The 26226-nt window shown below is 40.3% G+C and overlaps 1 protein-coding gene across 5 annotated transcripts in view; it reads right to left on the reverse strand.

The window, feature by feature from the left end:
- Nucleotides 1-26226, reverse strand: part of ATF6 (activating transcription factor 6) — an 80257-nt gene that overhangs the window by 40875 nt on the left and 13156 nt on the right. For 2 of the 5 annotated variants that reach the window (XM_030496564.1, XM_030496562.1), the window contains 5 exons: nucleotides 17324-17467; nucleotides 15375-15494; nucleotides 14387-14489; nucleotides 13137-13201; nucleotides 9227-9341 (listed from right to left, as the gene is read on the reverse strand). In XM_030496564.1, the coding sequence (XP_030352424.1) occupies nucleotides 9227-9341; nucleotides 13137-13201; nucleotides 14387-14489; nucleotides 15375-15494; nucleotides 17324-17467 (547 nt within the window). Of the gene's footprint in view, nucleotides 1-2174; nucleotides 3298-4728; nucleotides 6069-6648; nucleotides 6753-9226; nucleotides 9342-13136; nucleotides 13202-14386; nucleotides 14490-15374; nucleotides 15495-17323; nucleotides 17468-26226 lie in introns of those variants that run through there. The other 3 variants (XM_030496565.1, XM_030496566.1, XM_030496563.1) reach the window with 3 other exon arrangements.

Consider the following 26226-nt stretch of genomic DNA (forward strand, 5'->3'; position numbering starts at 1 on the left):
GTGACGACCTACTGAGTTCCTGATCCTGATGAAAAACTCCAGGTCCAAGCACTCAGGACTGTTCTTAAAAAGGAGGAGAGCTGCACGCTGGTTTCCTGGAAAGGAGATTAAACAAGAGCCTCCCAGATGCTAACAAGTGACTCAACCCAGGAACCCCCACGCTGGCCAAAGCTTCAGAGAAGGAACCATCGATGAAGAACAGCTTGGGAATGTCCACTTCTAGAGTCTCAGGGGAGAATATTGTTTAATACGCAGGAGCCTGACTGGACTAAGATCAAGAGAATAAGGCCTGTGTACCTTACTTACACAGAGCGAGCTCTCAGTCTAAGCACACCTTATACTGTTTTCCTCATATTGGATATGACATCTCTTTAAGATAGCTGACACTTCAAAATTCATTTTGGATAGTCACAACACCAAGGAACAATAATAATCACTTATGCAATGCAATGCTTAGTGGAGCTTTGCTAACCAACCCTCAAGGGCAGTGGCCCATGGAATTTAACAGATAGGCCATTTCTACCTAGTACTCTCATGGTACACCGTGCTGTTGAGTTGTTCACGTGCCCCTCCCACATAGCTTTGCCTTCTCTTGATCAGAAGTATTTACTACTGCCGTCATGATTCATAGGCATATTTTAATGTTTGTGATCAAAACACAAAGAGGATTTCCTGAACTGTGGCGTCCAGCATGAAAGATCTCTCAGCTTAGCCCAAGATAGTCCAAATTCTTAATCACTGACCCAAAGTCGAACAATTTCCATCAACTATGCTGGCAAAACTCCAGTTTATCCAGCTACCTGGTGAGGAGCAAGCTGTATCAGGCATGAAACAAAATGATCTCATTCTCAGACCCATCTCTCTGCTTCAACTATCAGAAACAAAAGTCCACCCTACTGGGAGCTGGTATGGAAGTATATTGTAAAAGAATTAAGCTGTGAGAAGCTGCTATGGACACAGGTAGAACACACCTATATAGGAGTTTCTAAAAGAGCATTTAACCATAGAGCATACACTTCTGCAATGGACCCATCGTGATACTATGATAAAACACGGTGAAGAAAAAAAAGACTGCATTCTGGGGAAAAGGCCCTACTGCTTTCTAGGATTCAGAGAGAGCAGCTTTATGTGCCAGAGAGTCTCCTAGCATTTCTTAGCCCTTCATAAGGAGCAAGTGAATTTCTGCAGCTACTACTCCATTAGGCATCCCAGTAGATAGGCCACAAGCAACTACGAGTCCCAGACATAGAAAACAAGTTTTATGTTCCACTCTCAGTTTTAAAGCTAGTTACAAGTTTCAAACCCCAAAGTTCAACAGATGAAAACGTACAGTTAATTTTATCACACTTCTTGTCCTAGGAGTGTAAGTAAGTGATTTAAAAATAAAACCTGGAAGCCACAAGTGTTCTGCTTGGTCCAGTGGGAGGTGATGATGATTGGCACACACTCATAATAGCACCTGGGCTCTTACTTCATAAAACAAGCTTTGTGTGCTGTTCAGCTAAAAACCTGGCAAAAGAACTAATTCTTTTAGTTTAGAGAAAGCAAACAACTTTCTCTGACCAGAATTAACTCTAAAAGTATGCCTAAGATTTTAAATAATGCTCTCAAATGTAATATTATCATAATTAACATTCACTAAAAGGTACGATTTCTATTGTGGACACAAACGCTACCTAATGAAACCAAGAACACCTCAATTCTGCAAACTTTACTTTTCTAAAGATTCTGTCTAGGGCTGTCAGAAATAAAAACTGGAAAACTGAGAACAAACAGAAGAAAAATCAGTAGTCTGAAGCTGTGAAAGTGTGAAGCCCAACTAAGAAAATAAGCATGGGTATTTCAAAGTGCTCTTTGTGTATGCTTAATTCAAGGCAAATAAGTTATCATCAAGATCATTTTTTCATTCAGAAGCTCATTGCCACCAAATACAAGTCAATGCCGTAGTGGCTACTGCAGCTCCAGAGTTGAAGGTGTCATTTCTGTCTTTATACAGTTAGGGTTTGGTCAGCGTTCATTCCATAATTAAATACTCCTACAGATCATACGGCAAGACCCCATCATTTCCTTCTGGGAACTGTTCAGAATAATTTAAGCCAAATTTTCTTCAATGCATACCATGCTAACACTAAAGGAAAATGCATTATTATAGTATTATTAATGCATTATTAAGCTTGTGTTATTTCCTGAAGGAAAGGAACTGCTTCAGAGCTGCATTTCCACTGCCTGCTCTAACTGAATGCACATTACTTGTTCGTGGATAAACTTGTGTTCCTGGTCACTTTGATGTCAGCAATTGTTTGTTCTCTATTCTTAATAAGTGAGATACTGCTGTCACTTCCTTGCTGAGACAATTCCCATTTTATAATCACATCTTCCTCCCACACTTCCCAATTATCCTTCTCTAGCCTATGTCCACACCAATTTCATAAGCAGTGGTTCTTTTACAGAGGCTTTCCAAAACCAACAATCTTCCTCTATTTCTTGCCCACAATTCTTTGTCTGTCAAACATGCAGCATATTTTAAATACAAGTATACTATTAACTGGTCACGTCTGTCTGTAACCAGTTTGGGTTTTGGAGACATTTTTTGCAGTATGTTTTATTTTCACTATAATTATGTACAGTGTATGTTGTCCTTCCAAATACTAGTTTAAAAATAACAAAGTATTAGTTAGGCCTGGGACATATAAGGCTGAAAGAAGTTTAGTGACAGCATTAATATGATTCATGAAGTTCCAGCAACCATATAGAAGACAAACAAATCAAGACTATACACGCAAACCCCAAGAGTATCTTTTGCTCCATGCCAGACATATTCGAACAACTTTTCTGTCTGCTTATACGTCTGTCCTCAACACCACATTCATTCTCAATTTTATTTGGAGGACAGTGGGGTTTAAAGGGATCCAAAGAGATAAAAATCAGAAGACTTTGCTTCCAAAATGTCTTGGAGAGCTAGGAACAGACAAGACATTTCCAAAGGAAACAAAACCTCACTTGATGTGACAGGCATTACCTCCCTTCTCAGAAACGCATTTTGCATTCTTGTTCAGGTCCCTCCTAATCACTGTTTGCATCTGGCTGAGTCAAACAGCTGCTGCCCGCGAGACACTACATTGCAACTGGTACTTGCTGGCTGCTCCTCTCTGGCTTCCACTCACTGCACATCCAAGGCGTCTCACTGCCTGGCACTTTATCTTCCTTCTTCACTCAGCCTGCTTGCTCGCTAGACAAGATGCATAGCCCTTTCTTACTTCACTCTTGGAAGTATGTTCTTACACAGGAACACAACCTCTAGGCATTGAAGAGTAACAACAGTGAGAAATAATGAAGCAATCAGAGGCTTTGCTGGAAAATACTAGACAGTGTTGATAGAAATGCTTTTGAAGAACTGACAGCCTTTAGCTGAAAACCTACAAAAACTTCTTTGGAGCTTCCTGTTACTTAAACTTGGGAGTTGTGTTGTTCTCGTACACATGTATTTCGATAATCCCAGGATTGAGGTAAAGCCATTTGTGCTCCATAGACCAACATTAATTTTCAGACTTAATCTTAGATTATTATATTTCTCTCTGGAGATTTTTAGACTAAGCTCTAAATGTTACTACCAAAAGCAACATCTTCCCCAGCTGGGTATCCAGAAGGCCACAGAGAAACCTTCTCCACACCACCTCCCAGTCATCTTTCCCTACTCCTAACCTACCAGGAATATTCCACACCAGGAAGGACAACAGTTCAAGAACGATCAGAAAGCAAGCTTGCTTCACTGTTTTCATATGGACACAAAGGATTTGGGAAGAGAAAGTTCTCTCTGACAGAGAGAGAATCCACAGTTTAACCAGAAAAGAGGGAATTTGTAACAAGAATGCAGCAGGGCAGACCTCATTTTCACTAGTGACACTTTGATGGAAAGAGGAGGTTTTCATAATGGATTTTCAAATTTGAAAGTCAAATACAGCCATATTTGACAGAGGCTGCTTTGCAGAGCTTCAAGGCATGCTGAAGCACAATCGCACACACTGTTTGCTTTCTCAAATTTTCCCAGGGAAGCAAGGGTTGGCCTCACAGAGAATTCAGGCTAAAGGACAGACATTTTTATCACAGATACTATGCCCTGAGCCTCAGATCTTTCCACACATATTATTCTCAGCATCTGTATACAATATAGGACAATATCTTAAAATCCTGGGATAAAGTAATTTTTTCCTCTGAATAGCTAAGGTCAGGCTCCCCAGGAGAAAGGGGAGTTTGTAAAATCCTTCCAAAAACTGCATGTTAACTTGCAGCAGCTGCAAACCCACAGGACTCAAGTATATCAGGTAGCTAACGTGTCTTTCAGAGCAGCAGGACTATGTGAATCTGATCAGTGCATTTTATCTGAATGAAAGACCAAATTATACATCCCAGTCCACAGAAATCCACAAACAAAATCAACAGCAGAAAACTTCATGTTCAGTGAAAACCACCCATTGTCAAGTGCAACAGAATAGGAGAAAAGTATATGTTAGGACTGAATTTCTGGCTATGAAACATCATCTGAAGCTGACTTCTTATAAAGCAGTTTTGCCTGCAGGATGTAGATGGCATCAAGAGTGCAGTGAATGCAAACCTGTCTCACCCATACTCTCTGAATAAATTCAAACTGTTGCCATTGCTGTGTGCGCAGCAGAGCAAACTACTGCTACACAAGCATGTCAAAGGCAGGCATTATAATCATTTGCTGTCTGAAAGTAATATATCATCCCAAATACAATTAACACAGCAAAGGCTTATTACCAACAAAAGTAAAACACAACCTAGATATTTTTATTCCTAGCACACTGAGCATTCACACAAAGAAAGAACAAAAGTTCTGATTTAAATCTGGCTTATTCACTTCAGTGAAAATTTGTTTGCAGAACTTGAGAAATCCTTAAATGCTCATTGCAGATGTTGGCTTGTAGCACAGAAATTCTCATCCATAATAATATGTTTCCCTGAAGCTCTACGGTTTATGGCACTGAAGCAGAAATTTACAAAGTGAAATTCTGGTCCTAATTAAGTTGGTAAACACTTGCCATTGATTTCCATCGGGCCAGCATCATTTCTGTTCTAACAAATAATAACCAGAATCACCTTTTAATATCTATTTTCTTTTACTGCAACATACTGTAAAATAGCGTATACGTGCTGCATTAAATGCAACTGGCAAACTTGGATATCAGGAGGCATTGTGCTTTGAAATCAATAAAGAAAGTAGTGAGAGGAAATGCTAGTAGCCTTCTAAATTTCCCAAGAGAATCAAACTTTAAACCACGCTTTCCTTAAGAACAGTAATTACGTTCTTACCCTAAAAATGTCACTGTCCTTAATAAGCGTGCAGAGATGTCATTACAGGGTCACTGACAGAATCTTCCAGGATGGGGAAATCTACTGTTTCATCTTTGCAAGTTGTGGGGACTCTGATCCTAACCACACGAGTGGGACAATCCGGAGCAGCATTTTCAGGCCAAAGTAAATTGGAAAGGATTTGTTTTTTCCAATGATTTACTTCATTACCTTCTATTCAAGTAATTCTAGAAACAATCTTAAGGTCGGAATACTCCATGGCAAAACAGATGTGAGCTCTGAGAGAGAACTGTCTGGGTGACAGGCTTACAGAAGAACTGCAGGGGCAGCCAGGTGTCTATCTCCCTGCTGACAGAGCACACTGTATCAACTAACTTGAATTTTGTAGCCATGCTCCACTGGGGTTTTGGAACAGATGAAGCAGACTTGGTATCACGGATGTTAAAGGGCAGCAACCAAAGACATTGGCAGTGTAACAGACTCAATTCTGTCTCTTAGACCTGGGAGAAATGGAAGGAAGGTTCAGCACCAACTGCAGACTCCAACGTGCTTCAGCAGAGCGAAAACTGCTGTACCCTTTTCACAGAAGCACTGCATCCTGTTCTTGCTGCCCACTGCACAGACCTCTCAGCTCTGAATGTGTTCCCAAAGCCAACCCAAACCAGCACAATTTAGCGGCCCATTGCAAAGACATAGCTTCTGAATGCTGGAGCATTTGGGGACAGCAGACAGCCCAGCTGTGAACATATACAACGGGGAATGTGCTTATTTTTTACATTGTTAGGTGTCAGTTTCTGCAATGCTGTAAAACTACTGAAAAGAATGGCTTCCCAAAAATTATGCAGCAAGAAAAAGTAAAATTAACAAGTTAACATCTCAAGAAAAAAATGGTGGTGAGCCCTGCCTACAAGGGATTCTGGCTGCTGAGGTCTGGCAGAGCTGGGAGACAGCACCGCTTCAGTTCAAGAATTCTTTCTTTACTCGCTGTCAGTTACATATTTCTTCTTGTTTAAAAATGGCATTACAGATTCCCCTGGCAATAGCAGAAAATTAATTTCTCTAAAGTCCCAGAGTGAAAGCTCTGCTTCTCATATGGACTCAGCTGACCCAAATACTACTTTATTTTCCTCTCTACTCCTTAAAAAAGAAAACAAAATCAAACTCCAACTGTACATTCGCAGACATGGAAGCCTTCTAAGGCAACAAGAGAACGTAAAATTGATGAGATCACGAAAAATTCAGCCTTACAGGTAGTTATAGGTACCAAGCATCACGAGAGAGAGGATGAGACAACGCATGGGAGCTTTGCTCCCTTACCTTGCACCTTCTGAAGCCTTGGCTGAGTTCTACTGTATGAGAAGCATGGACAGCCCTACCAAATGCCATTTTCTAGGAAGTCCAAGGGACTCAGGGCACAGCTCCTGTGGTGTGAGTGAGAACATGCAGCAAACACACAAAAAATGTGTCACACTTCATCAGAGAGATGCTGGCTTATGTGACACTGCACAGAGCAGAAAGCATGTGGAATGAGGATCCCAGAGACATCAGGTGGAAGTGATCTCTGGGGATCCTCAGTCCCACCTCTCACTTGGAGCAGGACCATCACCAATACCAGATCCATCCATTCCCTGGAACTCTCAACTGGATGAGTCCTGTTCTTTTGTACATAGCTTTTAACATCTTATTAAGTGCTTGGGAGTGTCTGCAGGGCAAACAGCCAGAAAGGAGAACAAAACGAGAACATCTCCAGGCCTTGCCTTCCAGCTTGGACAAGCAAGCAAGCAAGCAAGCAACAAGCAAGCAAGTTTCCGTCCTGAAACGCTGAGGAAGAAATCAGCCCCTCTCTCAGCTCCTAATCATCAGTGAAAAGGGAATTGTGGTGCAAAGAATATGAAGTCAGCAGTCCTCAGGAGAAGGTGAAAGGGCACTTCCCAGGCTGGGGCCCTGCCGATGGCACCCTTTGGGCTGTGTAGGAGTCCGCTCTTCTGCACTCACAAAAGAACCAAAGCAAGTAATTTAAAAATGCCTCAGGGCAGAGCTTGTCATTAGATTAGTTTTACCCTGCTGAAATAATAAATGAGGTAATGCATAAAACTGCCTTCGATTTGAGGATGTTTCATTCATAAACATAAATAGCAGCAGCTTTGCTGCCAAATAAACTTTATACATGATTTTAAAAGTCCCCACACCTCTCCTTGCAATAGAGCAGACCCAAGCAGTAGAGATTCTGTGGTATAGGACACTCTGTTTCCAGGGACAGCTCTGCGAGTCAAAATGAGAGCCGGTAACTTCCAGATCATTAATCTGACAGTGTAAACAGAACCTATGTACCAGTGCATGCATTCAGGTGGACTAGAGCAAGTGAAAAACTAGACAAACACTATTGTGCTTTTTGTTCCGAGTTTCCAGAAAAACTTTTATATCAATTCTCCACTCCCTTCTACTCATCCTCAGGATACGTGGAGCCTGGTGCTGGCTATATTTGTGTTGCTAGCTGAAAGAACAGCAGAACATGCCAAGCATTTAATAACAAAATTCCAGCCTTGTGACACAACCCAGTAATCCCACGACTGGAAACTAACCTCATATTTCTACTCAGCATAAAACCCTAATCCTAACAAGAGCACCGTTATTTTTATTTTGCCTGAACCTTTTCTAGAGACATGTATCTCACAGATGAAGACTAGGTTGAACTGGGTTGTGTTACCTATATACATATGGCATCTACAGATTGCTAGAACTATGGCAACACAGGAACTGCTAGAACTAGTTTTGCTTATCTGTGTGCTCTTACACAGAATTGGTTGTAGCTGTATGAGCTGTTGTAATGGCAACTACTGGTTCTCCACCACTGTGGGATCCCTCTCAGGACATTCCTGTGATGAGGAAATAAATGGAACTACAGGGTCCTATGAAAACCATAGCTGGTCATGAGCACACATATATCAATTCCAATCTAGCACTACAAGCGCAAAATAGCAAGGCAGGAGTCTTAGCAAGTCAAGACTCCAGTTTCAGGCCAGGACAAAGACACATTATAGATATGTCTAAGGACTCATTAAGACCTCTGAAAAAGGGAGAGAATAAACTGTCCCAACCACCAGTTGGTGTTTCAACCACTGCTTGCCTTGATCATTTCCATCACCAGATTCCAAGAAGCTTCTCACTACTGCAGCTGTCCTGGCTTCAACATCACTCAGGCTTGCAGTACATAAAGTACCATCGAATACCTGGAATTCAATTTTAAAACAGCTTTTATGGTCACTAACTGAACTGCAGATGTGAGAATGCGCCTGTGTGCGTAGCACAAGCCTATGCTGTACCCCAGCACAGACAGCAGAATTGCTCATCTGTCTTGACTTACAAGTCACAAAACAGCAGAAAAATTGTGCCACTGCACGCAGTCCTGTACAGCTGCAATATGTGACACACAAAACTGCAAATGCAAGTGTTTTAGGGGAAGACAGGAATAATATTATGTTAAGCTAGCAGAAATACTATGTGCACAGGGTACATTTACTCCTATACCCAGAAGCACAAAAGATTTATGCACCTATTAAATAAATATCCACCTAACTATTCCAATTTTTGGACTGCTAACATGTGTAAGTGTTTAACCTGAGGGTTCATGCAATTTTGCACTGTCTTGCCATGGCACTACACCGTTTTCTGCAAAGCTCTACTTCCATTCCTAACTGCGATGGGCATATTTTGCAAAGGCCCTGATCTGGCCATATTACTGTAAAGGATATACAAAAGCATCACTTATGAAGAACCAAATTTAGCTTCAACCTTGACTAGGTCATCTTTTGTGTTATAAGGAAATACACTCAGTGTGAGAAACAGTCTTATGGATACACATAAAAGGCCAGTGTTGAACAACTACTACACTTACTCTGCGAAATGACACCACGTAGAATGTATCTTCCCTTCTGTGAATAGCTTCAAAAAAATCTTGGTAGCTCCTTGGAGAGGCATAATACACTTGCAGCTCATTCCCTGAGTTCCTGCTGACATGAAGAAGGGGAGATGGTAATTATTTTAGATAAGTTAACTTCAGTGACACAATGACTTTAAAGACCTGCTTTTCAAAAGAACAAGGATTCTTCACCCATTGAGAAGCATGACAAACATTAAATACAGATAAAGAAAGTTAAACTGATGGGTATTTTTTGAAAGTTAAAGGTGAATTAAAGGTCTTGCTGTGGGAAACTTTTCCAGGCTTGATTTTATTCGTGCTTCTGAGGCTGGCAAACACCTGCTTGCCAGCTCAACAAAAAAAGTAGTTTCAAGTCAACCTAAAGTGTCTGAAAAATTGTGATGACTTCTGAAAACAAATTTTAGAATGTCATTCTGAAATTAAAAAAAAAAAAAAAAAATTTTTTTTTCCTACTGTTGAAAATCCACACCACTCAAAATGAAGGAAGTACAAAGTTATGCATACACAGAGCTTTTCATTTACTGTCAAGTGACAAGATTTGCTCTTGATTTTCAATTTAGGCAGTGGAGCAGAAATAAGATATTCACATAATTCTGGATTATCTTTTTCACAATTCTCCTCTTACATATATCAGGCTTGAGGAAAAGGACCCTGTAAACAATTCTAAGCAAAACACTGGCAAGTCATACAATCATGGTACTTATCTACTGTTTACCTTGGAAAGTTGAGAAATTCCTAGCATATATTGCTGTCATGTATACTTCCCCAATCCCATTCAAAAATAACATATTTCATTGAATCACAGAATTGACTAGGTTGGAAAAGACCTTTAAGATCATCAAGTCCAAACCATTACCCCAGGACTTCCAAGTCCACCACTAAACCATATCACTGAGGGCCTCATGTACACAGTTTTTGAACACTTTCAGGGTCAGTGACTCCACCAGTTCCCTGGGCAGCCTGTTCCAATGCCTGATCACTCTCTCTGTGAAGAAATTTTTCCTAATATCCAATATAAACCTCCCCTGGCACAGCTTGAGGCTGTTACCTCTTGTCCTATCACTTGTTACTTGGGAGAAGAGATCGACCCCCATCTCATTCCATCCTCCTTTCAGGTAGTTGTAGAGAGTGTAGTGAGCTTTCTCTTCTCCAGATTAAACAAAACCTGAATTTAATCAAATTGGAAAGTTGTACTTACACAAACCATTAGCTGGAACTTTAATCAGTCATTTTAGTTTTTTCCCACTTTAATAACATACTGTCTGTTCACAGTATTTGTGGCAAAAACACTGATCAGGCTATGCCTCCCAAGCTGTCTTCTGCTGACCCAGATTTTAAACTATGGTGGCTAATTTAGATTATTTTGGTATGTTTCTAAAATATACATAACTATGCACCCAAAACAAGGCACAAATCTATCATCAAGTGATTTTCTTGAGCAGCAGTAATAGTAGACTGTCATTATCTCCTCTTCCACTGCTAATACAGTCCTGTCGTAACCAAAAGACTGCAGCTGCCAAGCCAGTTGCTCTTCAACAGGATTGGGGGTGTAAGTCCTGGGCGATCAAGAGCAGGCAGCTCTAACTTATGTATCCTCTTTAGCAGATCTGTGCAAGTGAGGAACCAGATCATATCCTTCACACACAGGAAACAAAAACTGGAGCTAATTTGAGCTTGATGACTCACTCTTAAAAACACGTAGGCCCACCAAACCGCCCCTGAGATTCAGCACTGAAGTTTTACTGTGATAAAAGGCATCGCACCCACGCATTGCTCAGTACAACACATCCTGAAAACTGAAACAGGTCCCACAGATCCGTTTGCTCGCCCACACTCCAGAAGATACAGCTAGACCTAAAAACCAGCCTTTTATAACCCTAAGACCATCCAGAAAAATGTTCCAAAACACTTGGAAACCACTGGGCCTTTACAAAGCCCTCCTGGTCTGTGGAACAAATCTAACACTAGTCCCAGATTCCAAGTGATACTAGTAGATTACAGGTATTACACCATACCTACCTTGGAGTATCTCAAGGTAACCACAATGGACTGCTCCATGAAAGGAAGGAGAGAACTTAAGATCCAAAACCAGGTGCAAAGCATCATATTAAACTGTATATCCAAAACAGTGATGCTGTGTCCGGCCATTTGTTGAGAAATAAGTCTTTTTTTGGTTTAAGTTTGAAGGGCATTCTGTTATGCATCACAGAGCACTAGGATATTGCACATATGGTTGTTTTAAGAAGGAATGGGGTTGTCAACACAGTACTTTATGCACCAAGAAACACCATATTAATAGTGCTAAACTTAGAAACAGGAAAATAATTGGAGAGTCCCAGTTTGATATCTGGAGCCATAAAAACACACCTTGCAGAAAGTCTCATCAAAATCACCTCTGAAGAAAGCTAGAGAAAGTATAGAGAGCTGAGGGGTTTTAATGATTTTCTTTGAAATCATCTTAATTTTTATCTTCCTCCTCTGCTTTGACTACACTGCAATACTTTTCAATTCATCAACTTTCTTTTGGAATCCAGGACCAACATGACAATGTTGGTATCATCAGTGCTACAAAGATAAATCTAAATCCTGCTAACGTCCTCCCGTTCATGGATTCAGGTCACCAATAAGAGTGTTCTAGAAGGTAAAGGTCACTCAGTTTTCAGTCACTGCAATGGTATTAAAAATTAAACACCTTGCCTGTATTCTCCATAGGGGTAGTATCAATGACAGAACTGAATAAACAGCACCTTTCCTATGTGCCTGGCCCAAGCACTGCAGGAAGGACATAGGATGCTGGCAGGCAAGCTGAGTGCAAGCCAGCAGGGCATCAGGAGCACAACTGCACAGTGGGCTGCATTACAGTCAGAGCCCGAAGCACAGAATGTACTAGAAGAGACAGGAGAAAGAGGGAACTGGGCTTGTTCAGCCTGGAGAAGAGGAGCTTAGGGGACTCTTATTACAATCCTCAGCTTCCTAATGGAGATTGAGATAATGGAGATGGAGACAGTCTCTTCTAACAGAGACAAACAGTAAACCTGAAGTTAAACCTACTTTGAGTAGAAGGTTGGACCAGAGATCTCCAGAGGTCCTTTACAACCTAAATTACTCTATGATTCTATGATTTCATGGAGCATCTAATAGCTGATGGCTCTGGGAGGAACTTGAAGTCTGTTCTATGTTCTTAGCAGTTCCAGGACAGTCACAGCGTGCAGCTGCCATGACTCACCGGTCTTGTTCTTTTAAACATCAATCGCCTGAAAAAAATCTCAACTTCCTTCCGAGCATGCAGAGCTGCATGATCTTGCAGACTGTTTCTAATAATCCAATTTGTCCTTTTTTTAAGAGTAATGCAAGCATGTACACTAAACTGCTTTACGCCATGCAGTTTGTTCACCCAGTCTTCAATTAAAACAGATATCCTTTCCTTCATCCGCCTGTACAAATAAAAAACCTTAGCTTTTTATTACTGTTGAAGACAGTGAGAGATACCTCCCTTTTAACAGACTTTGAAACTTTCATATAAACTAATGATGTCCCAAGACAATTCTCCCTTCCCCTCCTCTTCCACCCCCCCAAAGATTCAAATTTGTTCAGGAAGGGATTCTGCAGCGTGAAGTAAAGAATTTCTTAAGGCTCATTGGTAGAAAGACCCTAGCAGAATGGAGCTGTGATACAAGGGTCCCTTCAAGTGTAGTTTAAATCATTAGAAGCATTTATTGCTAAGGAAGAGAAATCAGCCCAATAAATGAAGCTGGCACCTGGCTTAAGAATCCTGATAAGGTGAAAACTGATACTTTTTCTACAATTTGTTGGTGACAAATTAGGTTATTAAGTAGAAAACAGTAACAAGGGTGTTCTGTCTTACCTGAGGCTGGTGTCTGTGTAAGGCATGGCCATTAGCTGAGAATCTGCCTTCTTGCTGAGGGAGCTCTGAAAAGGGGCAGAGGGGCGGGCGGGGAATAGAAAGATGACACAAAGTGAAAACAATAAGCATTTTCTTGGTTTGCCACAACATACAATATGATGCACATCTGTAGCAGACAGTGAATATATAATGGGGTGCAGAGGTTGATCAGTGCCCTGCACAACAAACGTGCATTTTTCCACTAGTGAAACATGAATAACTGAAATGGCCAGCAATCAAGCTGTAACCACAAAAAACCCCAAGTGCTTTACTATAGCCAAATTTGAAGGCACACATTCAGAGACAAAGAAGGGAAGCTGGCACCACACACAACAGCTGCACATACTCTGTCATTCGACTGCAAAATTTGCTATCACTGACCTCAGATCTGCAGAATTCTTCTGAGGTCAAATCACTTTTTACCACTGCCAAAATATACTACCCATAACAGACTTCCTGGTGTTTGAAACAGTAGAAGCACCTAAACTTGCCCTACTTAATGTTCTACCATTCTCCTTTGGAAACCAGGGAGAAGAAACTGAAGCTTAATATTCAATACTTTTTCTCTAGAAAAGTATGGTATTTCCTGCACTGTGAAGTTCAATTCTTTTTAAAGCTGTTACTACCTCTTAATCAAATGAAACACTTTGAAAACTCACGGTCTTAATTTCGTCCTCACTATTGGTATGCCATGCAGATGAAAGGAATTCTAAAAAATGGGAAGTATGAGCACGAATTTCATAATTGTGTAGTCTTACCAAAAACGCATCCCTCTAGCAAAAACACGAAAAAAGGAAACAGAAATATTTCAACAAAACCAATCAGCTATGTTCCTTAACAGTGAGCCAGATCAATGTGCTGTAGGTTGCACTTCTCTCTATCAACCAACTGTTTATCCTTATATGGCCTTACAGAGAAGCCATAAAAAGGCCATTAATTTCAGTTTAGACAACGATGAACATATTTTGATGACTGTAAAAAAAAATACAAACTTCTAGACTGAATCCAAGAGCAAGAATGGAAGAACTCTGACAACATAATAATCAACCAAACAGAGCAATTCAAAATGGGAAGTGTTGGGTACTCTAATTACAGGCACCGTTGCTACTTTTGTCTATAATGACAAGTGCGGAGAAGTAAGAGAGAATATTTTGTTATGCATCTGAAATTACCTTGTCATGCTATTGACTCACGAGTATAAACCCGCCTACCTGCGTAACCCGTGCTTTCTGCTGTTGGTTATTTGACGATCTTCTAGATCTTGTTCGTTCCACTTCATGTCTATGAACCCATCCTCGAAGTTCGTGATTCAGCCTAGAAAAACCCATGACATTAACAGTTGTTTTGAAGAACAGTGGCAGAATTGTTTAATTTTAGAAAACAGTTCAACTAGCCACTACAAGGTGCTGCAGATTACTACTCTTTTATCTTATAATAATTTATTTTTAATACCAGAGTAAGAAAATTTAATTGTAAGATTAAATTTATGAGGGAATTCATAAGGACATATCTATGAAGTATTGGGATCAAGGATGTTTCAACATAAAGCAGATACAGTACTTTCTTTTGCCCAATGAACAGTAATTCTGAAATGACTGGAAGAACTACTGAAATTTAAAATCAAAAGTTGATCAGTTCAAGACAAAAATATTAGTTAAGAAGGCTACAACATGGCAAATAAATTTGAGACAAAAAATGGACAAAGCAGAACAAGCAGAGCTAGGTGTTTTCAATAAAGCACATCTGCAGTGCCAGGTTCAGTCTGCTTTCATCAGAAGCTGAAGAGTAGGAGACCATCTTTTATGTATTTCAGATGGAAAAGGCTTTTAGCTGGACTTGATTTCCATATTATGAACATTTCCACATATGAAGTGATTTCTATTCTATTTCTACTGAGTCATGAAAAGCCTCCAGGCAATCAGAAAATTGTTATCTGGTTATTACAAATGACCAGTGTGAAAACTGAGTGAAAATTATCACCAAGACCATAAAAAGATTACAAAGATGTAAGTCCATCTCCTGTCTCTATGTAGTAGACATTGGACAGTGCAGATGCTTACAGAAACACTGGTCACATACTGGATGAACACTGTGAATGGACAATAACATCATTCACAGTTGTCTACACAGTAGCACTCACTCAATTTATAACTAAACTCCTTATAAAAGCTTAAATGCTCAGAAAAGGCATTTGCTCACCTCAGTGACTCTGTCCGGTTAATCAGGGGCTGACAGGGGGGTGGGGGCGGTGAAATATATAACAGTGGTTCTTCTGAGACTATCATCAGTGCTTTGTTATCAGATACAGAACGATCATACCTGGGGGGAGAAGACATGAAGAAACCCCTTAAAATAGTTTTTCCATGAACCTTTGACCAAATCCAGAGAATAAGCACTACCATCAGCAAACTCACAAAGGTTACAGCTGCTCCCATGGGACCTTTGAAACAGGTGAATAACAATTTATAGCAAACATCCAATGGTCTTAGTCAATTCCCCGAAGGGGTCTGATAGCACTCAACACAGGGAAGACAGATGAGCATTAGCAGATGTTGGATCTCTTCCCAAACAGGCCAGATATTGAAATAAAAAGTAGCCTGTAAAAATATTCCTCATAATATGAAAACCGTAAGATCTCTGCAGAGGCAACTTTCTCTTTCATTTCAGAGCTGTGCAAGATTTGCTACAGAAATACTAAATTTATTAGCCCCTAAAGCCATACAGATGTAAAGACCATGAGCTATATGACAATGGAGCAGCCACAAACTGGATTACAACTGAGTGGAGAGGATTTACATCTCCAACAGTCTCCAGAAGCTAGCTTGGCTTTGATAAAAAGTGAAAAAGCACGTATTTCAACACAAAAATCCACAGCACTTTCAGCAACAAAAACTAATATTCCTTTCTCCTGGTTATCTGTACCTCCTTAAGGGTTAATTACTTATCACCAAATACTTATTATAAGTTCCTCTCTTGATAGGGTATGAATATAACAGCCTTAGTCCTGGTTTTGACAGAGACTTGTAGCTCCTAAACCTCAACTTCTTTCTGAAAAATCAAGTATAAGAGCTTATGAAAACCTTATTCACATTCCCCTCCCTTTCCCAGCTTTCTCTCCATCTTTATATCTGCTTCTCCTGTTTACTACACCTAGACCTGGTAAAGGAGAATATGCAGCAAAAACAGGTTGCTTGCCAAAAACAGAAAGAAAGAGCAAAAGAAAAGGAGAAGGTACAGGCACTAGAATATCTTCCTAAGAGAGCCACCCTACTACTAACATAAGCAGTCACACAAGTAATGGTTTGAAACATGCCATACAGGACACAAAGCCCTCACCATGGCTACAGCCTTAAAATGCTTTTGATTTATTGCCTTCTTTCTGCATGGCAAAATACATTAGGGCTTTCTGCACATCTGTGCCTGGCTTTGTTCAACCAGCCAAAACACTTTACTGGAAAGGGACAATCTGATAGGATAAATCTTGTAAGGGAAAAACATGAGCTGGATTAGCCAGACTTCAATCTGGAGACAATTATATGTTCACTTGTGCACTGAATGCTAGAGATCTAGAAGCTTAAAAGCAACTGTGTAATTAAATAATGGGTAAACCTAAGGATAGACGCAGAGATTACTAAAGAAGTACAGTGTATATTCTTAATTGTGAACTTCCCCAGCCTTCTCCTGAAGAAAATAAATACTATGGCTTGAAAAGTAAGAAGAGATAGATAATATGACAAATACCCTAACTATGTAAGTCAAAATAAAGATCAGGGGAAAAAGCAGACAGATGAAGAACTGAAAAAGGTCATTAAAATCTCCATGACATACACTTGTTTATATGCTCTCTTCCACCACACTGTCCCTAACACCATACAACACAGCCAGAAGTGTACATTTCTGAAGCTGTATGTATTGGGTAATCTTGGACATAAAAAATCACATTAATTTGAAAAGCAACCTGGTAAACTTTGTTAAACAATAAAACAGTAAAAGGGATCAGCTTTCAAAACACTGTGTTTGTAAACCCAGTTGCTGCATAAGATCAGCAATAACACTGGCCAAAAAGGTTACCAAATGGAAGGGTGGTGAGGTCTGAAAGCACAATTGCCCTCTAACACTAAAAAATATGTTAAAAGTTTTCATCTTACCTATTACTCTTCTCGGGAATGATGTCCCCAGGCATTTTCTGAGCTGTGCTGGACTCCTGGCTAGCTGAGAACTCCAGAAGATTTCTGGTTCGGTGGTTGGAACTCGCAGTGGAATCAACTCCATTGGGATCCTTTTCAAATACACTGGAAGACATAATAACCATAGTAAAACGTACCACATACATAAAGGGACTGCAAGACACTTTAATGTAAGGTGTTAAATACTCAGGTGGAAAAGTTTCTGGCTGCTGCTATGTTACAGGATAAGCCTTATGTCATAGCCAATGTAAAAACATGATGTGTCATTATATTACTGTCATTCGAAGCATTAGTAGCAGAAAAGCAATTTTGCTCTCTTTTTCAGTTTTAATTGTTTGAAGGATTTTGATGCTTTGGTTTTCATGTTCCTCCATAAGCTTCACTTGATGAAACTGTGATCTGTTTGTAAACTAGACCTGCAGGCATAAGAAAATTACTTACATTCAAATCACAGTACCCCTGAACTTTAACTTTCATCAGCCTCAAAGCTCAATTGACATAGTTTATATGAATACAATATGTAAGGAAAATATAGCTACCAAATTCCGTGCAGCTGCAAGCCTGGAATATTAGGCCAGGCATCTAACAAAACTATACACAAACTTATATATGTTTAATTCTACTTGGATTTAGAAACATTGGCAGGGCTGACAACCCCGTCTACACAGTGGCAGCAGGCCATGGTCCCAGATACCCTGTCTGCGCTTGCACTGAATAAAGGATCTTCCCCTGCGGGATGCTCAGTCAGCCAGCACAAGAACGTCTGTGCTGCTCTCCATGCAAACCAATATAGCTGCATTTCCATGTGAGCTGGAAAAATGACCAGGCAACTGCTATACAAGATCGACTGCATCCTTAGTTCAGATGGGGGATTTACAAATGAAAGATCTTGAAAGCACAAAAGCAAAACTTCAATATATTCTCTCTAGAGGCTAGCTTTACTCTTTCGTAAACGTGGCTGCTTCCCGAAATATGTCTATTTACAAAATCAAACCCTAACCTTCTTAGCTAACAACAGCAGAGCATCACCAGCAGCAACACAGAGAAATACAAAAATAGAACAAGACCCCAGCATGCTGATGAGATCTTTGCGATGCATGTTGACCACTGCCTACAGAGAACATTTTAATTCATGCCCCAACTCCCTTGTGTAGCAGAGCATAAACTCTGTAGGGGAAGATCTCATCTGTTACACTGCATCACCTTGCAGCAGGCAAAGAATACAAATTATAATAACAGAGAAAGGCAAGAACTAGCAAGGTCAGATTAAATACTACACAACTAAGCAGAAGGCACACAGACATAGTTGCTTAGCAATCCCCTCGCTTCTGCCAAGACACTTGTGCTCCTATTAGCAGTAACCCAGGTCTCCCCCTGAGTAACTGTTACATTCTGCAGAACTGCTGGAGCCAGGGCAATCCCAGATCCAGCCTGACATCGCTTTGACTGCCTCCTCTCCTTCAGGTTTTAAGGCAGCAGCACAGAATCAGGGCAGCAGAAACGCTGCAGGCTCTGTTTTCACTTAGTGACAGTGGGCAGAAAGGTACTTACAGTTTCCTTAGCATACAAATGTCTCATTGCTATTGCACAGCACGGAAAGCTGGATGGTTTATTCACAGCCTCACTGATCAGGCAACACCAGGCTTTCCAATTTTACAGAAACAGTCACCACTATCCACTATCTTTTATGAGATCATGTTTCTGCTCTTCCAATGAAAGCATCAGCACAGCTGACAGCATCTCAAGCCCAGAACCAGAGCTCGGAACTACAGCTGATGCTTAAAGGGATGCCATATGTTCCTGCTGGAAGTTGCTTATCAGTAAAATGGCCCTACTCTACCTAATTTGGAGCCATGACAGCTAAAAGTATATGGAAGTTTATTCATGAAACCAAGAATATCCATCAGAAGATCTGAAAGTTGTAGCTCTCCTGCCAACCATTTCTCCACAGCTTGAAGTTTATCAGCCTCCAGTGTGTTGATGGACCTACTGGGTCTGGCATTTTATCTTATCCTACGTCTCTCCTTTCTTGTTCCAAATGACAGGTCAAACTAGAGAAAATTTCCTGTAATTATTTAGCTAAAGCTGACAAAAACTTAATCAGTAGAATTGTAACATATCTGCTTTTTTTCCATGATGGTTCCTCCTTCATGTTTGCTGCGTTCTGCAAAGGCAATTCTTGTTATTTCGGGTTCCAGCTTGGTGAGGCAACTAGTTTGAGGTAAAGTGCCATATGCAACACGTTGCTACTCCAGTTCACCCTGAACTCTGAACAAAAGTAGAAAAATCCAAGCCAAGTCCATCAAGGGTAAAGATAAGCACCACTCTGCAATCACAACTAATCTTCAGTTTTTGTAATTGAGCTGTTTTAGCTGTACAGCCACTCAAAACCACACACACCTCATTTTCTTATATTTGCTTTAAAAAGAAAGGAAATGTTTATTTTTACTCTTTTCATGCTTAAAACACCTTAATCTTGCAATCAAAATTTAAATTTCACTTTTAGCAGCAGCTAAATATGGGATGTTTCAACGTGAAAGAAGATATAGTCAGCAGCAAAAGACAAAGAAAGAGGTGAACAAAGTACATTTTGCCATCCTTACAGGCAAAAACCATGGCTCCCACTTCTGAGAACATGGGCACCAACTTCAGGACAAAATTTATTTTGTATTATTTATGGTATTTGTTCCAATGCTCTTTCCTTTATCAGGACTGTCATTTTCCACAGAACGTTTCCTTAGAAGCAGGGCCAGCAGCAATTTCTGCCTTAAGCTACATGGGCTACATTTGCCTCCCCTTTCCCGTTGATTTTTTAGGGCCCTGAGGAGGACCAAAAGCTTCCTTCTCAAATATGTCTCAAAAAAAAAAAAAAAAAAGAAAAAAACCAAAAAACCCTTCCTTGCTCCTTTGGTTTGTGTCAGTGATCCAAAATCAAATGACCTTTCATTTTGAATGAGGAAAAGCTCCACAACTTGCCCTGTTTCCACCTACTAGTTACTCGGGGAGTTTTGATAATTTTTCCCCCATCTGAATAGATGACATTGTTGTTCTGTGGTATCATTTCTTCCCCTTCCTTGCTCCCAAGAGAGGTCACTTGTGGAGTTTGTCTGTAAATAGGGCTCCATCTTCAGGTAACAGATAGGAGAGGACATGTAGGTAACAGGCTCTATCTTCTGACTTCTTATTCTCAAAGACCTTTCCTTGCCAAGTGGGTACATGAGGGTATGAGACAGAGTATCAGAAATATTCCTCCTTTGACATCTCAAATTGACAAGGGGGAAAAGCATAACTTTAGTCCAAGAAATCCCTTAAGCAGCTGGGATGAAGGATGGGCCTCTCCTGCAGACCTGTATCTGGAAACACTTGCCCACCTGAGGCATACTGAGTTTTACAAGTACAAGGCACAACAGCTACAATACAAGCTGGAACAGGAAGCATCTACAGAGCAGATCCCAACACAGTGACACTGAACATGAAGTCAATATTGAACATTTAAAAATATCTGGTAGAAGACACTTTGGAAACAGTGACAAAGAAAGGTAGATGATCCCATTCACAGGGGAAAAAAAAAGTCTTCAGAAAAACAGTATTTTCAGCTAAGATATTAACAGCTGCTTAAAAAAAGTTTTTATATGACAGATAGCGAAAGCGTGGATAGTATTTTCATTCTGCTGGGCTACAAGATGAGAATTTGGAAAAGAAGGAACATTTTGGCATACCTATCCTGAGCAAGTCCTACTATTTGCAAGAACTGGAGTTGCTGCACCACATTAAGTCAAGAAAGACTGAAGCTGAGAAATGGCTCTACTTGACAAGACGGCCGTTGAAAGTTGGAAGGTGGAAGCTTTTCTGTTTGGCCACGCTTACACATCTGGGGCACCTATCAAGGCTTTGCAGCCTACATCTGGACATCGCAGATACCGTGAGCATTAAGGGTTTTCACAGAGCCACAAACACCCTGTCCAAGCTGGCTGAGCTATCGGCTTGTTTAAGATGCAAAACTTGATCCAAGGAAAAAAGAAAGAACCACTAAATACTTCATGCAGATGTTTGTTCTAAAGTGTAGATAAATTTGATTATAGGAGGGAAAGAAAAGCAACACTCCTGTCATGGTTTCTCCAGGCATTTAACAGCACCTGATATTTTAGCTGTATTTTTACTTCTTCGGTTTGAATGTCAGTGTGATAAATGTGAAAGCAAGTCTTGCCAGGAGCCCAAACTAAATTTTATTTGTACTTCTGGCTGAACAAACCCCCTGCACTTCAATTTTTTGAATACTGACATTTAAGTTGTACAGTAATTTGTAGACGAAAGCCAATAGTGATATCATAACAGAGCGTTTTCTGGGGATAGAACCATTTCTGAATATGAGCTGCAATGTTTCCAATGGGCTAAAGTTGACATTGCAAGAAGACACCAACCAAGGACCTTGTCCTCTTCTTAAGTGATTCCAGACAAGGCTTCCAGAGTGCCAAACACTCTCTGGAAAGTATTTCCTGTTTCTTACTCCCGAAGAGGGCACCATCTGCTGACAGCAAGGCACTACCTTCTCCTGCCAGGCCGCTCCACAGCTACCCTGTGTGAGTGCTCGGCTAGTAAAAGGAACCTGGCCTCTTTCCTCTCCTAGGGAGGATGAGGAAAGCAACCCAAACCGGAGGGATAATCTCTGTGGATTTTTGTGCTTTTCTTTCTTTAAAAAAACAATTTATTTTTCATAAAGCTGTTAGAAAAGAAAGGAAAAAAGCAAGTATTGACACCCAGAGCATTTACTTTTGCTTAGAAAACTATATACAGTTATTTGGAAGTGGGTTGGATCTTAATGCCAAAGCTTGGGCAGGCCTGATGCAAACTGTCTCAACTGCAATGTTCATTCAGGGCAAAAACTTTGGGCATTTCACTCCCAGCCCAGCAGATGAACACGTGGACAAAAGAGTAAGTTATCAGCAAGTGCATCTGGCATTCTGCACATGCTCTGCACCAGCAGCAGCAGGACAAGGCAAATCAGCATACAGACAGGCCAAGGTACAACTCTGCCAGGATGAACATGTGGCTGTGATCAGTAAAGGAAGGAGGAAGGAATCACTTCCTGCTCCTGCAGTTGTAGTTTGCAAGAAAATCAAGGGTATTCAATTTTATTCAAGTGCCAACCCATCAAAGAGAGGTTCTGAAAGGTCTGGAACCCGAACTTAAATCCAAATTACTCAACCCATTCTTTCCTCTCAATTTCTCTCTCTCTCTCTTTCTTCAAGGAGAAACACAATGCAAGACCAAAGGTGTGCTACAAAAGCAGTTTTCTAGCTTTGGGACATCTCCAACAAAAATGTACACTCAATTCAGTATTGAAACATATTCTTTCAGTATCAGAAACAAAGTAAGTTTCCCCGTATTAGAAGCATTAAGAGCTACAAATGTCTTTCAGAGACAGCTTCTGCTGTTTTTGCTAAAACACTCAGAGGGCTGTGTATTTCCTTGGCAGCCAGAAGCAGCTGGCTAACATGGCACTGCTGTATGCCTCTTGCACTCATCTAATAATTTTCTCTTCACATTTCACCAGTTCCTCTCTACTAGTGTGTAAGAAATTAATAGCCCTTTGACTGTCATCATTTATATATGTATATATATATTTGCATACTTCAGGTATACATGACATTTAAGTCTATTAACCTCATGAAGATATATGGAAGGCTATCAAGGCTTGCCAAAAGCAGAGAAACAATCCTGTTCTATCCTTCACTGAGTGCAAAAAATGATTGGATGAACTGACAGTAAGAAACTCACCCTATTGTATTGCCCATCATTTGTGATTCTCTGTTCTCAGAACATCTTTCAGAGATGCTTCAAGCAGTGCAAGTTTAGACAACACTATCCAGCCTACAGCTGAAGGAAATCATGGGCCATGGGTAAAATGTTCAATGCTCACCTGCTGATGAGCTCAAATGCAAGACGAAGCATTGTCGTGACGTGTTTGAAAACACCCCAAACGTCCTCTTGAATTAGCTGTGTGGGCAAAGGAGCTAATCTTGTTACCTTAACATAGCAGCCAGTCCTGGGCCGAGGTCTCAGTCTGGTCTGGATCTCACTGCTGTGCTGCGCACACTGCTAATGCTCTCTTTTAAGGGAACTACAAAATTATTTCTTTAACCTTCTGACATTGCACCACCACAGTATCCCTAAGCTCCTGCTTGCTGTAAGGTGAATCTGATCCTTTAATCAAGGAGCCAACTTGCACAAAATCACAGCTGAATGCACCAACTTCAGAACAATCCTGCTCTCACACACACCAATTCAAGATTGCTCAGCTTGAGTAAGGGCTCTAAACCATACTGACACCAACACAGGTATGCTCAATAGATGGTGCTTTCAGCAGCTCAAATCACACACGCTCCAAAAGCTCAGCAGGCTACATGAGTACTGACTAGAAGACTGCAAACTAGATGGGATGCTAATCTGGGTGCTGGTGAAAGACTTGTATTTTCCTTACTTCATCCTTTAAGAGCAGCAGATCGTGGTAGCATGCAGCTGAACAACCCTTGAGCAATTTCCTCATTTTCAGTAAAAGATGCTTAACCTTAGCACTTTGGGATTTTTATTCGAATATTTGTGCTACCAACCCAAGAAATGAAACACACAGTTTTTCAAAAGTCAAAAATCACTGCTTCTTCATTTGTTGTCTACAACCACAGCAGACAAAGCACACTTCTCAGCTACCCAGGCTGGTGTCTTTATTTGCAGATTGCTCAGTGGATCTAAATTTTTAATAGACTATTCAGTTTCCAGGATAGTCCTGGAAAGTAAAAGAAAACCTATCAGGACACTAGAGAGGAGCTTCAATGAAGCCTCCAAAAAAAGGCCAGCAATTCTAGCGCAGCTGCTGTAGGTCAGCAGGACACGAGAGATTTTGAAGCAGCAGCTTTACTTAGCTTCATCAATCACCGCCTCAGCTTCAGAATTTTTGGTTACATCATCAAGTCTGTTTTCCAGTTTGAAAGGGTTTCCAGCCATACAGAGGTGGCCAACTTGTAAGAAAAAACCCCTCAAAATTAATTTAAAAAATCACATCACCTTCTCTTTGCAGATCTCCCTTTCCTCTCTCCAATTTCATATTTTTCTGTTTTCTGTCCACTAAATATCTGAAATGGTAGTTAGGACACATTGTGGCTGGCTGACATCTTTATAAACGCTGTAAGACTGTTGTTAGATGATGACCACCACGTAAGCTTGAGCAGGCTGATTAAGGGGGAAAATAACTAGTTGAACAGTTTTCATAGCCAAGAAAATAACACTAGGGCCACTAGCAAGTATGTGGCTTACATGCTTTGCTGCTGCTGCCCCAAGAAGCAGAGATGCAGAAAATTTATGTTTTGCATCTTCTGTGATCATTCTCGCTTGCCTATTTTTTATACATTAGTTAGGTTAGTTCCCTGAAAATATTTTACTATCAAATGTAGGACTTGCATTAAAAATACCCAAACACCCAAGACAATTTATATTCAAATGGGAACAGGGAAGAGAAACAAAAGGAAAATATTCTCAAAATAAATACATGGATTGTTTAGACTAGAACATGTGCTTGAGTTTCATTTGTTTCAGCACTGTTTGCGCTTGTTTAATCCATTTTCAGGTCTGGTTACTACCCAGGCACAGTCCAACACAAATGTGGAAATTAAACAAAAAAAAAAAAAAAAAAAAAAAAAAAAAAAAAGGCATCTAGGAATTGTAATAGTTTGAAAATTTTCAGTTTGCACGTTGAAAGCAATTAAAAAAAAATGCACATAATTAGATGTTTCTTAATGTTACAAGTCAGCAATCTCAGCTGTCGTGACACCAGCTGAGAATGCAGCTGTGCTGACCCACACTGGCTCTCACAGAAGGCAAGTCTGAAGGCAGGAGATGCTGCCTCCGAGATACCTGCTCCAGACATCGTGGTTCCAGCTGCCAACCCTGCTGCATGCTGAGGTTTGTGTGTTCACTGCCTTTTGTTCAAATACTGCGGGTTCTAACACCTCATGGTATGTAAGACTGGGGCAAGGGGGTGACCTCTGCAAGGAATTGAATCAAAATGTTTTTAGGTTTTTCCTTTCATACACCTCACCAATCATTCTTAAATAATAATAAAAGGAAGTTTTTACAGATGGTAAATCCAAATCCAAATAATTCACAAAGATTAGAGAATAGTTTGTTGACACACAGATGGGAAATTCCTGGACACCTTTCTTCTAGTATAAAGCAAATAGATAAAATAAAACTTACACTAGTAGAATTCCTGCTAAATTATTTCTGCTTTTAATAATTGAAAATTTCAGTTTTCTATACAAAATATCAACACACCCAGAAGAGTTTAGTACACAGTACAACATAATGCAGAGTTACTATTAACTTTATACAAGCTACTTTCATGACCAGAAAGTATTCAATTCATATTCATATTCCATTTATATTTCGTTCAACTTACATTCTTTTCTCAGAGATAACATGGCACCATGTCCAACACTGCAGAATGTTCTTAAAAGCTTGTTCGCAATTAAGCAGACAGGACTGGACTCTCCCCCCAGTATTTTGAAACAGGTTTCTTAGGTCAATACACCAGCTTCCCTACCAGACTTCAGTCCTGCTCTCATAGTCACAAGTTCAATGGTACAGGTTACCCACACAGTGTTCAGCATGAAAAAAATGTGTCAGCAGAAATAGTTTTATCTGCTCTACTTGTGTGCCAAGGGCTGCCACATACTGAACTGCTTCCTGTAATCTTAAAAAAGCAGAATAGCACAGCTTCAGTCCTCCATGAAACATCACAAACATCTCTCCGCTTACATACACAGTCAGCAAGGCTTAAGACCAACAAAATTATGTGTGAACCAGTGTCA

This window comes from Strigops habroptila, chromosome 8, assembly GCF_004027225.2.
Source record: "Strigops habroptila isolate Jane chromosome 8, bStrHab1.2.pri, whole genome shotgun sequence".
In the NCBI taxonomy this organism is placed as follows: Eukaryota; Metazoa; Chordata; class Aves; order Psittaciformes; family Psittacidae; genus Strigops; species Strigops habroptila.